This window comes from Anolis carolinensis, chromosome 1 (genome assembly GCF_035594765.1).
Source record: "Anolis carolinensis isolate JA03-04 chromosome 1, rAnoCar3.1.pri, whole genome shotgun sequence".
Classification (NCBI taxonomy): domain Eukaryota; kingdom Metazoa; phylum Chordata; class Lepidosauria; order Squamata; family Dactyloidae; genus Anolis; species Anolis carolinensis.
In genome coordinates this window covers 339,150,219-339,163,959 of record NC_085841.1, presented here as the reverse complement: position 1 = coordinate 339,163,959, position 13,741 = coordinate 339,150,219, and the positions used below count along the sequence as shown (strand labels likewise).

Here is a 13,741-nt window from a genome sequence, read left to right as displayed (position 1 = left end):
GACACACTGCCGGCCTCCCATCCTGGCAGGGACCAGACCCATCCACGAGATCTGAATCCATAAATTCAACCAACTGGGTCAGGAAAAAACTTTTTAAAAATACATTATTCCAAAAATGCTCAAAAAGGCTCACAAGAAGAGTGTGGCAGAAGATGTTCTGTGGCAATCCTCTGCAAGAGAGTAGAAATCACTGAGGCTAAGTGTGTGGGGTTGGGGGGGTTGGGACTGTGTTTCGGGGGGGGGGGGAGGTTGGGGCTGTGGCCATAGCACAAGACAGTGATCTCAATCCAACCTGACTCTGACATTCACCTGCTTATCTCCTCTTGCTCTGTCTCAAATATTATTTAATTCATAAAAAGCAGTGCTCCATCAAAAAGCAAACAGGGAATCGGGATGTATCCAGTGCCAAACTGGGCTGTTCTCCCCTTCAAATGCTTGGTTTGCAGATTGTGCTACAGATGCAGAACGCCTGTTTTGATTGATAAAGTTGTGCATGAGTTCTGTCCAGGGTATCAGAAAGACCATATTCTCTGATATCTCTCTCAGCTGAAGAGGTCCTTCTCACAGTCTTACCACTTTCAGGTATACATTTGGTACAGACAGAAACAGGATGGGTCATCTGAGTGGCCATTCTGATATTACAGAACTCCCTCTTCAAAGGGTGGTCGGGTTTTCCCCAATCTTGCTGTCCTTCCACCAGCAGTCAAGACCTTTCTATTTAGGTTGGCTTTCACCAATGGAGCACCTCCTGCATTCAGAGATTTTAAAAAATGAATGTGCTGGAGTTTTAATATTTTATTGGTTAGTTATATCAGTATTGTGCTTTTAGGTGGTTTTAACTGGTGCTTTCATTTATATTTTAATTAACAAATCTTTATTGGAGCCCTTTTAATTTTGCATCCCGATTTTGGTTCAGATGAAGAATGCCACAGAATCAAGTGGGCAGACCTACAGAAGTTTTCTCTCTAAGTCCCCAGTCTGATTTAATGGTCAGTGGAGCCTGACCATAGAATCGCACTGGAGACCTAAAGAGAAGAGTTCTCTAGGAACCACTAGGTTCTCCTTTGCTATTTTATGGTATGCAAAGCTCTTTGTGTATAACTGAAACCACATTCAATGAGTTGGCGTAACAAGTAGCCCTATTACATAACTTTGTAGTACAAAGGAACATTTCTAGTCCAAAATGATGACCTACAGTGGACTTTGTGAAGGTGCGCACAAAGAAACAATACAGAAGCCCAAAACAGACAAGATCAATTCTTTTCTGGACCTTTTTATTTAAGGTTAAAGCAAATCTTTTCCCTACAGATGTTTTTAACAGTACAAAATATGTAAAACAAATTATTAAATATACAAGTTTTGAAAAGTACGTATTTCAAGTATCCAATCAACTTCATTTAAGAAACAATATATATCCAAGGCCTGGCATATGTGACAACCTTTACAGCATCTTGTTCCATCAGTCAGGATTCTTCCATCATAGTACAATGGTGAATTTAACTAATAGTTGTGTACATTATTCACTGGAAAAAATGAATAGAGAAAATTACCAGAAGTTGTTTCCCTATAAATGTGATTTATAATCTGGCTACAAAAATCACTTCAGAATTAAGTAGAGAAAAACCATGAAAAAATGAAATAAAGAACACTTCTGGCATTTCTTTGTCAAATAGCTGAATTCTTGTTTCTACAGATTCCTGTTTGATTAATATGCCAGAATTGAAAAAAGAGTAATCGTTACCTAGTTTGGTTTCGAGTCCATTTCAAGGCATGACGTGGCGGTACAGAAACGGAAGGGTGGTAAAATGTGCAGTCGACTCTGGTGCAATGTGTGTTGAACCTACAATGCTAAGATGATAAAACAAAAGCGTTAGAAAGATCTGTTTCCAGAGAGTTCAATGCAATCTATGGGCTACCTACTTTTTATGTCATATTTCAAAAATGCATCTGAACAGAGTTTAGAAATTTGTCTCTGTTTCTTTGGTTGTTTACATTCAAATACAGTCAATTAAAATGCATGTACTGTATATCATTTGCTTGACTGCACTAACTGAGTTAAAGAACTTTGTATCTAAGTTAATATGAAAGCTTTTCTACAATCTCACATAATCCATTTACACGTGTAAATCTGATGATGCTGCAGATCTTATGGAGTAAATAAGAACATAGCATTGTTGAAATGGTGCTGCCCTAGAAGCTGCTGGACTGAAATGTTCAGCAGTCACAGCCAGCACTGCTAATGGCATCATATCTTTGAAGCTGTAGTCCAACAATATCCAGAGGGCCACATGATTCTCACCCTTGGCATTGAGGTCTGAGATCCCAGGATGGTTAGCTTAGACTACAAGAGGCAAAATGCTGACTTTACAAAGTATAGGCACCACAAACAAGCATTTGCCTTGAAGTACAAACACCATAGTACTAAAAAAAGCACAAGGTGGCAGGCGCTGTCTAAAATAAGGTATATAAAGACTGAAAGGAAAAACTTCTTGAGAACCACCATTAAAGTAAACACTTTTTTCATGTTTGAGCTGCTGCCCAACAAAGTTTCAATAATCTTTCTGACTTGGATTTCTATACACACGCTGAAGTTTTGCTATCATATAAAAGGTTCGTTTTCTTCATCTGCAAACGGCAAGACATATAATTGAATTTTGGCAGTACAAAAATGATATTTCTAGCTTCCAGCATCAAATATTTAGAAATCTACCCAATTTTCATGAAATCCTTGCAGTAGAAATATACATGCTGTACTTACTTTGGGGTGGTAGAAAGAACACTCCATTTTCTTGCAAGACGGGAAAAATCGGCAAAGTTGACTTGTTGAAGTTGCTGCTGGTATTGGTGCTGGTACTGTGAAACCAATTATTAAAGAGGAAAGAGAATCATCAGCACCCAGGAGAAAGGTGAATTTTTAATTAAAGAATTACATCTATATGCAAAGAAGCATACATGTAGATTTTATTCTTGCAAAATGGTTTTTTAAAAAACATTTGACTTGAACATTTGAAAACTGGAATATTTTAAAACATGAATCCGTACTTTTGCTGAGCCTGTGAAAGTCTGGAACAAGTCAGTGTCTGTGGGAAGATAGCGAGGAAGCCCTAATAATAATAATAATAAAACTTTATTTATAACCCGCCACCATCTCCCCAATGGGGACTCGGGGCGGCTTACATGGGGCCATGCCCAGACACCATACAATATAACAAAATAAAACAATATATCATAACACAATATAATAGTACAAAAATAATCATATACATTACAACACAGATCAGAGCAGACAGGGCGGGCCACATGAACATTTAATTAAAAACTCGGGAGAGAGAGGCATATAAATAAAGAGAACAGGGGTATAAGATGGAACAGTCCAAACAGTCCAAAGAATAAAATCCAAGGGGAGTAATCAAAGGTATATAACATTTACTCCCCGAAGGCACATCGAAAAAGCCATGTTTTTAGATCTTTCTTAAAAGCCAATAAGGTGGGGGCTTGCCTGATCTCAGAGGGCAATGAATTCCACAGTCGGGGGGCCACAGCAGAAAAGGCCCTCTCTCTCGTTCCCACTAGACGGGCCTGGGATAAAGGCAGTGGCGAAAGAAGGGCCTCCCCGGATGAGCGGAGGGATCGAACAGGTTTATAATAGGAGATACGGTCACGAAGGTAGGTGGGTCCCAAACCGTTTAGGGCCTTATAAATGATGGTATTCACCTTGAATTGGGACCGGAAGGTGAACGGCAGCCAGTGGAGCTCCTTGAACAGGGGAGTAGATCTCTCCCTGTAGCTCGCCCCTGTAATTAATCTGGCCGCCGAGCGCTGAACCAGTTGTAGTTTCCGGGCCGTCTTCAAGGGAAGCCCCACGTAGAGCGCATTACAGTAGTCCAGTCTAGAGGTAACTAAGGCATGCACCACCGTGGTCAAGTCAGACTTCACGAGGTATGGTCGCACACACTTAACACACTTCTGCTAATTTTACAACATAAGAAAGGCTGATTATAAATAAATGCCATAAAGTTACATAAAGGCCACTATTTAAAACAGCGGCTAATTTCTACACATAACTGTTTCTGCTCCTTGGTTTAATTCCAGCATTAGTGAAATAGGAAAGAATTCAGAATGACAAGGACATTTTGAGAAGATTGACGAAAAAGAAGCAGGTGAAGTTTAGGATAACAATATTTGGAAAAAGAGCTTGAAGTTTCTAGCAGGCCTCCATCAAAGCTAGAACAGTAAAAAATCCTCACCTGGTTTAGGGGGCGGCATTGGGGTCCGCCTGCTGGCGTGAGTGTAAGGGCAGTCCGGCTTGGTGCATTTGGCATCATATTTACAGTTGGGATGGATGAACAAACACTTATCTGCAAATTTGCAGTTGGGAAAAACCCTGAAATGTGAGATTTCTTGTTAGAATATACATACTTTCAAAATAATAATAATAATAATAATAATAATAATAATAAACAACTTTATTTATACCCTGCCACCATCTCCCCGCGGGGACACGTGGCGGCTCACATGGGGCAAGGCCCAAACAATACAATTGAGCAAAAAACCACAGAATAAATACAAATCACAATATACAAAAGATAAAACAGTAATACAATAAGAACAAGAGTTTAAAACAATTAATAATATCCATCAACCAGGTACAGTTCTGTCATCTGCATAGTTGGAGGAACTGTAGCAGCAGAGTAGGAATAACCTAATAATATGTAAGTGATGAGGACCTAATAAAATTCAGGATAGGATTAAAATGCCATCTGAGGCTGATCATCCAGTGACTAACCGAAGGCCAACCGAAACATCCAAGTCTTCAGTTGTTTTCTGAAGGAGGATAGAGAGGGAGCCAACCTAATCTCCCTGGGGAGGGAGTTCCAGAGTCGGGGGGCCACGGCTGAGAAGGCCCTCTCTCTCGTCCCCACCAGACGTAATTGTGAAGAAGGCGGAAACGAAAGGATGACCTCTCTGGAGGATCTTAGAGATCGCGCAGGTTCATAGGGGACGACGCGGTCACAAAAATAGGCAGGTCCCAAACAGTTTAGAGCTTTATAGGTAATAACTTTCACCTTGAATTGGGCCCAGAATACTATCAGTAGTCAGTGGAGCTGCCAAAATAATGTCTATGCTATCCTGGTGTTGAATACAATTATACTCAATTGGGTACTCGGGTGAGAATTCTGAAGGAAGACAAGATCCAAGTCCCAATTCTTAATTGTCCAAGTTGTTAGAACACTTTCCATGTTCAGATAATGAATGGACATACAAAGTTCAGAGTGGCAAGAGGTATAAATGAAAAAGCAGTGGTTATGCCAAAATCAATATTCTGCCTGCCAAACTAGTGGGGGTCTTTTTTCCCTGCTGAAACCCCCTAAACTCCAAAATGTGCATAAAAGGGAGCCAAATGGTTATCAAGGTCTTTCCTATGCTACACTGCTATTCCCCAGCTGCCATTTTCTTAGCAGACGGTTTCAGGGAAGGGTGAGAATGACTTTAAAGCTTCTTCCTTATCCTCTTCAGGCTAATATTTTCTCTGCTGCTGCTCAGGTCAAACAGTGGTCTTTCTCCCACCATTGAACTGAGCAGCAGAGCAAAAAGAGAAGCCAAGAGGCTACCTACTGCTTTCCCTCATTTTCTATGCAGAGGAGGGGGGCTACTCTCTCTTACACCCAATCCTAATTACTGTCTGATGCTCTTCTTAAAAACCAGGAGGACAAATGAAATCCAAGTGTTTCAAGGAGTTTTGCTCCACTCACTTGCAAGGCAGCGTGGGATGATGGAAGGCACATTCATCTCCATTTTTGCAGGCAGGCCAGTACTTGCAGCGCTCTGTTTTGTGAAGGACACCCACCGCCTCCATCTCGACTATAGAGAGAAACCATAAGGCAATGGTTGGCAATCATGTTAACTTCAGTATAAGTACACTTTAAGGGTTGCTTCCACACTGAAGCCACTTCTCTTACAATTCTCTTATTTCATTTCCAAATCAGCAGTTTACAAAAATCTTCCTCCAAAGGCATTTTCAAGCAAAAAAAAAATTAAATAAAAACTAAAAACTGCCATTTCCTTCCCTCTCCCGCTTAAAAAATTCTTTGCCATTTGTACTGCAGGCACCAGTTCCACTGCTTAGTTGATGGTAGATAAGAGTTGTTAAGAGCTTTTAGGTAAAATACAATCAAACCTCCACATATGTGGGTTTAACTTTTGTGGATTTGATTATTCATAGCTGTGATTAATAACTTGTCTCTAGCAACTTTTAGGTCCTTCAAGGCAATGTGCTGGAGGACCTAGCGATTCTTAGATCAGACTTTTAAAATGTGTTTCCACTTTCATAGAGATTCTGCACCACTAATCCACACGAAATGCAGGGCCTAATATGTGCTGACTTTAAGTCCACTCTTTTACAGTTCAGCTTCACCACCTATGCAGAACTGCAGCCATAATAACCTATTGTGTCATTCCTGCTGCAGAACGGTCTGTTAGAAGGGATTCTTCAAGGAACTTTGGCTTCTGGTTAAATCATTGTCTTCCTGCTTTGTGATTTGTGTGAGTAGCTAAAAGAATATAATGCAGATAAAGATACTGTAACCAAGGTTAAAATAATAATATGTGCAACTGTGGATGAGACTGTTACCATTAGTGGTCTCCAACTGTCTGGATATAATGTGCATCTGTTGTGCGCGAAGGCTCCTTAAGCCCTTGCTGGTTGTGGATTTGGTGGGAAGAGGCCTGACCCCTTCCATGGGACTAGGCTCCTCCTCCTCTTGTTCCGACAAGTACCCCGGAGGGCTAGGGACCCCGTCCAAGGTAACAATGAACTTGGGGCTGGCAGGCTTCTCTGGCTGGCCAAGCTGCTCCCTGCAAGATAAGGGAACACAGAAATAGCATCAATGCTGCTGAATCAAAGAGCAGAACAAAGGAGCGGAAACTCAATGTTGACAGTAGAATTCTGTCATTTACAAAAGATGGAAATTTGTGTGGAAGATTTATAAAGCAATTCAGAAGCCTGAATCCCTTCCTTTCAGATTTTTCATGACTGAGATGTAACTTTGTTTCTGAATTCGAACAGAAGAGATAATGGACTGAGTTCAAATAAAAGTGGTATTTTATAATGATTCAATTCTGGAATGCGTCACTGCTGATGCATGCAATATTTTTCTGGGAAGGCCTCACCAGCTTGCTCACCTCCTCTGAGGGAAGGAAATCTATCTCTAGGCCTGAATTGGGAATGACTGAACTATAGATCTGCATCTAGCACAGAGATCATCCACCTAACCAAAGTATCCTCTGTGGCTGGATATTTTGGGTTCAGATTAGTCTTCAATTTCATTACAGTGAAATACAGAATACAGAAGCAATTTCTTAGGACATTGGATGAGGAGCAAATTAATGCACCACTTTCTTCATTCTGGTGGGCAACTTTCTACACACATTTTGAATAGAGCAAGCTTCAATGCAAAAGAATACAGAGCTAAATATGTGACATCAGAAATGGCAATATTAAAAAAAAGGGGGAAACACTTTAGCAGCTCAGGTCACTTTACTACTGACCTTGTATCCACAGGGGTGCAAAGACATTTTAAAGAAAAAGACAGCTAGGTTATAGTTCATCAAGAAGTTCCAATCCCCAGAGTTTTGAACCAAATTTAAAGCTTCTTACCACACCTAGAGATTTCTCTTACCTAGTCGTGTTTTAATAACAGTATAAATGACCAACACTGATAATGAAATTGCCATTATCAATGCTTACTGTTTTTACTTCTTTCTGACCTCGCTAATTCCCATTCCCACCAAAACAAAACAAAAATCAGCTGTATACTTTCTACATATCTGAAATTCTGGAAAATACTTCATGCCTCTGATAAAATGGATGGTAATCCACAAAAGGTTATGCCATAATAAATGTGTTAGCTTTTAAGGTGACACAGGACAATTTGTGATCTTCTTAGGGGCAACTAAGGAAGCGAATGCCTACTTGTCAACCCCTTTGTTGTGGTTCAAGGAATGACATTATACCGTGTCTGTATCAGCCGTCCTGAAAGAGCCTGCAAGGCATCTGCGGCCCTATTTGCCACTTCTAGGTTCTGAGACACCATGACCTCCTCAGACAGCTTCGGTTTTTTTAGGATAAATGATCTGGTATCTGTGTGGACCATGGATTCCAAGTCATAATAACCTAAATCAGAGAAAACAGCAGGAGTGTTAAAATCACTTTGATGTCACTAAATAGTAACAAGGATAAGGCAACAAGCTTTCTACGCCAGGATAAAAGTTGCAGAATTAGCTTCTGACAGTATGAAGACATTGTTTTGGGGAAAAGGAGCAAGCAGAGCAAGGATCTGGGTGAAGAATTCTGGAACATCTCTTTGCATAAGCACAATAAGAGCTGCCTTTGACTCCACTGATTAGCTAGAAAGTTAACGAAATGTTGTGGCTTAAGCCAGGATGGCTCCAGCAACGCCACCAGAAAGAATGCCTCTTATATATCCTAAGAGGGATTTCTCCTATGCCAGTTTCCCTAATGAATGATGACAGTACAAGAGCCTAGCCATTTGATCCAGTTCATTTAAAGAAAACTTGCTCAGGAGAACTGCCTAACTGGGTTGCCTTAAATGTTATTTCAGAGATCCTCATTAGCAAAATAAAGAAGGAATTTTGATTTCATTAAAACATGGACATACAAAGATATTCTTAGAAAGCATACCTTGGGCCTTCTCTAAGGCAGCTTCAAAGCCTGGTTCTATCTGGAGACGGGAAAAGAGCTGCCTTTGCTGGTTTCCTAAAATAAATATAAATAATAAATGTTACTCCCTGATTAGTTTGAATAGGACAAATAATGTAGGATCTTCCTTCAGCACTTTCCTTAAGGCCTTCTGCTTTTGCAAAACAGCTCTCTCAATTAGACTCAGCTTATTCCTGGGAGAAATGTAATGCTGAGTAGATTTCTACCTCTTTCTCAATGTGCCAGTAGAATCTAGTAGAAAAATGGAAGTGAAGTTTGATCTAGTGTCTCACCTTCCTATGGTATTAGTTGCTTTTATTTCACAGAATGAAGGCAGAAAAGCTGAGGCCCTGATCCAGCCAAAAATCAGGGCCTCAGACAATTCTGATGCCTTCAAAACAGTCACAGTCCTCCAAAGATTTTGGCTGAAACTGGGAATTACTTTCAGTTTCATTTTTGGCCGCTCAAATAGCCAATCATTTGGGGAGGCAAGTTTAACTAATTTACAACTGGAATGAGGAAGTGAGGAAGTGCCATCAGAGTGGATGATGAAGCAGCTGCTCCCCCCCTGTGGCCAGAATCGAACATCCCCTCAGGAGAAGGTTAACTTGCCTCTGCGTCTGTCTGTCTCTCTCTGTCTCGGTTCAATGTGTTTATGGGCATTGAATGTTTGCCCTGTATGTGTATAATGTGATCCGCCCTGAGTCCCCTTCGGGGTGAGAAGGGCGGAATATAAATACTGCAAATAAATAAATAAATAAATAAAAAATAAGGGCAAACTGTTGCCCCCACCCATAACAGTGCCAAGATTCGTTCATAGGGCTTAACAAAGAAGGTGAAATAATTTCATGCAAGGTAAATCAAATAGACAGCCTTCAAAATGGTTAACTAGAGCCACCAACTTCAGAGGCAGTATGCAAATGGATGTGTGTTTCCAAGTCCTATTCATGAGCTACGTGGAAGTTCTGAAGACAGGCTGAAAGAATGCAGAACTAGATGGAAGATCCAAGGGCGCTTTTCTTGGATTGCATTTTTGTTCGTGTCAAGAGCGACTTGAGAAACTGCAAGTCACTTCTAGTGTGAGCTAATTGGCTGTCTACAAGGACATTGCCCAGGGGATGCCCGGATGTTCAATGTTTACCATCCTGTGCGAGGCTTCTCTCATGTCCCTGCATGGAGCTGATAGATGGGAGCTCACCCGGCTCCTGGGATTCAAACCGCCAGCCTTTCAGTCAGAAGTCCTATCAACATAAGGCTTTAACCCACTGTGCCACCGGGGGCTCTGGATTGCATTATTATTATTATAGTTATTATTATTATTATTATTATTAAACAAAGTATGGATCGTCAATGTTGCAATCCCAGGTAACAGCAGAATCGACGAGAAGCAACTGAAAAAGCTTACATGATGCGTGGATTTAAAGATCAAACTGCAAAGACTGTGGCACAAGCCAGTAAAGGTGGTCCCAATGGTGATCGGCACACTAGATGCAGTGCCTAAAGACTCTGGCCAGCACTTAATTGGCGCTGCCAAAATTACCATGTCAGCTGCAAAAGGCCACCCTACTCAGATCTACACACATTATTCGCTGATATATCACATAGTCCTAAATACTTGTGAAGTGTCTGACATGTGATCCAATACAAAAGCCAGCATAGTGAACTTGTTTGCTGTGTAATAATCTTGTTGTGTATATAATAATAATAATAATAATAATAATAATAATAACAACAACAATAATAATTTCCTCCTATTTGAAACAGCTAACTTCTTACCATCAAGCATGCAGAGACACACATGAATGAGACATTTGCTTGTCAGTTTAGTGACTCCTTTTTCATTAATAACTGCAATCCCCAATTCATTCAGTGCTTGCAACAGGTGCATGCACATGTGAGATACTATATTCAAAGCAACAAAAATCATTATTTTTTCTTGTGAGAAGAATACACAAGATGCCTTATCAACAGATTACACATCAGACAAGGCCCCGCTACAGAATCTCACATTCCTAGCAAACAGAAGTCTAACCAATGAGGCACACATTTTTAGATTTACTGGGCCGCAGCTAGCACAGCAAGTTAAACCGCCAGCTACTGAAAATCTTGTTGACCAGAAGGTCGGCAGTTTGAGCCACGGATCAGGATGAGTTCCCGCCATCAGCCATAGCTTCTGCTTACCACGCAGTTCGAAAACAGCAATGTAAGTAGATAAATAGGTACCACTTTTGCGGGGAGATAAGATGCCCCTGAAAAACATGCTGGCAAAATTCGATCAGGAAGGCGTCCATGGACATTAGTCTCCTCAGCATGGAAAATGGAACAACAGCACCTCCCCCTAGTCGAGTCAAGCAGTCTCTAGATGCCGGAGATGAAAAAGTGGGAAGCCTTGCTTCTGTCTATGTATTTTCTGTCTTTGTTATTACAGTAGAGTCTCACTTATCCAACATTCGCTTATCCAACATTCTGGATTATCCCAACGCATTTTTGTAGTCAATGTTTTCAATACATCGTGATATTTTAGTGCTAAATTCGTAAATACAGTAATTACTACACAGCATTACTGCATATTGAACTACTTTTTCTGTCAAATTTGTTGTATAACATGATGTTTTGGTGCTTAATTTGTAAAATCATAACCTAATTTGATGTTTAATAGGCTTCTCCTTAATCTCTCTATTATCCAACATATTCGCTTATCCAACATTCTGCCAGCCCGTTTATGTTGGATAAGTGAGACTCTACTGTAATTGTGGCGGCAATGAATGTTTGCCTTGTATGTATTCTAAATTCCGCTCCAAGTCTCCTCAGGGAGATGGAGTGGAATATAGTATATTATTATTATTATTATTATTATTATTATTATTATTATTATTATTATTATTATTAATTCTCTTTTTCTAGGAACAAAGCCTCACACTTTACCTGGAATTCTCTCCAATGCTTGTTCTCTTGGCTCTTCAACCAGCATCTGGGTGGTCACTCTGGACACACGGCTCTGGCCATGAATGGCTTCCAAAAAGGCTTCCTCTTGAGAGCTCCGGGTCCTGGGAGCCACGGGAACTGTCTGCTTTGGTGGAACTTTTTTTTTATCAGGCAAAAGAAACCATGAAATGTGTTATGCTACTAACAACAGAGCATGGCTACTTTGTGAGAAATGTAATCGAAGTCTTCTAAAATCATGCTGGAAATGGTCAAATTAGCACTAGTTCTTATTCACAGAATACCTGAGTTTGAAATTATTCATTCGAAGGTTATAGATACAACATCAAAACAATCTTAGGTACATTTTAGCACTGGTTAAGCTAAGAGTTTGCTAGGATTGACTTCTGAGGAAAATATGCTCAAGAACAAACAGTTACAATAGGAGAAATATCTATCAAAGTGTCTGTGGAATTGTAGTTTGCTAACAGTATTGAAGATTCCATTTTAGATATTCTCAGCCCTTTCACAGAACTAATTTTCAGAAATCCTTGGGGAAAGGAAATGCTAGTAAATCAGCTCTGATCCACACAACACCGTGAACTATGGGCATGCCCCAAGAAGGAACTATTTCATAACATATGGACTTCTGTTTATTTTTTACGATATAGTTTGCTGACAACTAGACACCAAACTTATACTTCTGATATCTTTCTATATATCTATCTTCATATAATAGTGAATGTTTGTATACAGGCAGCAGTGCATGTGGACGACTTTTCTGGCTTTCACAGACCACTGCGACCCCCACGGATGACGGACTTGGCCCAAACTTGGCACACAGACCCCCCATGGCCCACTTTATGTCCTGGTGAGCTTTTGAGGAGGATGAACTTTGGACAATGGGATTTGCAGTACCTTCACCCGCCTCCAGAGACCATGGTGACCCCCACCAAAGACAGACCTGGATCAAATTTCAGACACAGACTCTCCCATGATGCACTTTACATCCTGGTGAGGTTTGGTGGTGGAAATGAATCATGGATGATGGGATTTGGAGTACCTTCACCCACATCCAGAGACTACTGCAACCCACACCAATGATGGACCTGGACTAAATTTGGGGAACAGACCCAACATGGCCTACTTTGAATACTGGCGAAGTTTGGGGAGGACTGACAAAGACTGACTTTTTTCAAATAAATAGCATTACAAGTTACCTAACTGATATTACGTAACATCCAACAAAAAAAGCCAATGTCTTTTTCAAATAAGCCAGGCATTGCTGAGTACCCAAGCTAGTTTTCAGTCAAACTTAAAACACGGGAGTGGTTTCCTAAATGTCAGACTAACAGATGATTTTCCAGCCATGCAGTTAATGCAGCTAAGTTTTGCAACAAATAAAAAATGTAAATAAAAAATAGAAATGTTATTTCTTCAATGATGAGAGTGTTTTATGTTAAATCTTTAATATATACAAAATATATACAGAGGCCATTCACAACAGCAGTAACAACACAACCATCTTAACATTTCTAATTTAGTTATTATGCATTGAGGGACAGAAAACCAGTAAAATGATTAAAGCCAAAGGTGATAGAATTGAACTTATTCAAAAGCTATGATTCCATCTTTTGTCTCTAACCGATCTTAATGATCATGCAACTAACTTACCTGTAGAATAATTAGTTGTCTTTGTAACTGACTCCTGAGCTTCAGAGATAGCTTTCAATATTAAGTTCTTATTGGCCTGCTTAGAAGGTGGCAGTGAAGGCCTGGAGTGATTTAAACACACATATAAAGTAAAAGAAAGAAAATTAACATTGTAGGTATTTCTCAATTTATACAAATGCATGAGGTATTGTGAGGTCTTGTTTTCAAAAATCTGGCCAGAAACCATGAAAGTGTCAGCTGCCACCATACTCACCCCATTCTTTACTCTATGGACCACCCATTCATCACTTTCTCTGGTCCTTAAACAGGTTTAAGGGAAGCCTGAAAAAATTGTCCAACCCATGTATATTCCCATTATATTTCCAGCATATTAAAAAAATCTTCTAGTGCTAGAGAGTGATACTGATATATTCCAGATATTCTAAA

General features: G+C 40.1%; 1 protein-coding gene across 4 annotated transcripts in view; it reads right to left on the bottom strand.

Moving 5' to 3' along the window:
• The window catches only part of zc3h14 (zinc finger CCCH-type containing 14), a 41,784-nt gene that overhangs the window by 10,354 nt on the left and 17,689 nt on the right, over window positions 1-13,741 (bottom strand). For 2 of the 4 annotated variants that reach the window (XM_008116072.3, XM_062968391.1), the window contains 9 exons: window positions 13,316-13,416; window positions 11,645-11,800; window positions 8,702-8,776; window positions 8,014-8,173; window positions 6,632-6,855; window positions 5,754-5,862; window positions 4,248-4,384; window positions 2,759-2,853; window positions 1,742-1,848 (listed from right to left, as the gene is read on the bottom strand). In XM_008116072.3, the coding sequence (XP_008114279.2) occupies window positions 1,742-1,848; window positions 2,759-2,853; window positions 4,248-4,384; window positions 5,754-5,862; window positions 6,632-6,855; window positions 8,014-8,173; window positions 8,702-8,776; window positions 11,645-11,800; window positions 13,316-13,416 (1,164 nt within the window). Of the gene's footprint in view, window positions 1-309; window positions 749-1,257; window positions 1,524-1,741; window positions 1,849-2,758; window positions 2,854-4,247; window positions 4,385-5,753; window positions 5,863-6,631; window positions 6,856-8,013; window positions 8,174-8,701; window positions 8,777-11,644; window positions 11,801-13,315; window positions 13,417-13,741 lie in introns of those variants that run through there. The other 2 variants (XR_010002157.1, XM_003214356.4) reach the window with 2 other exon arrangements.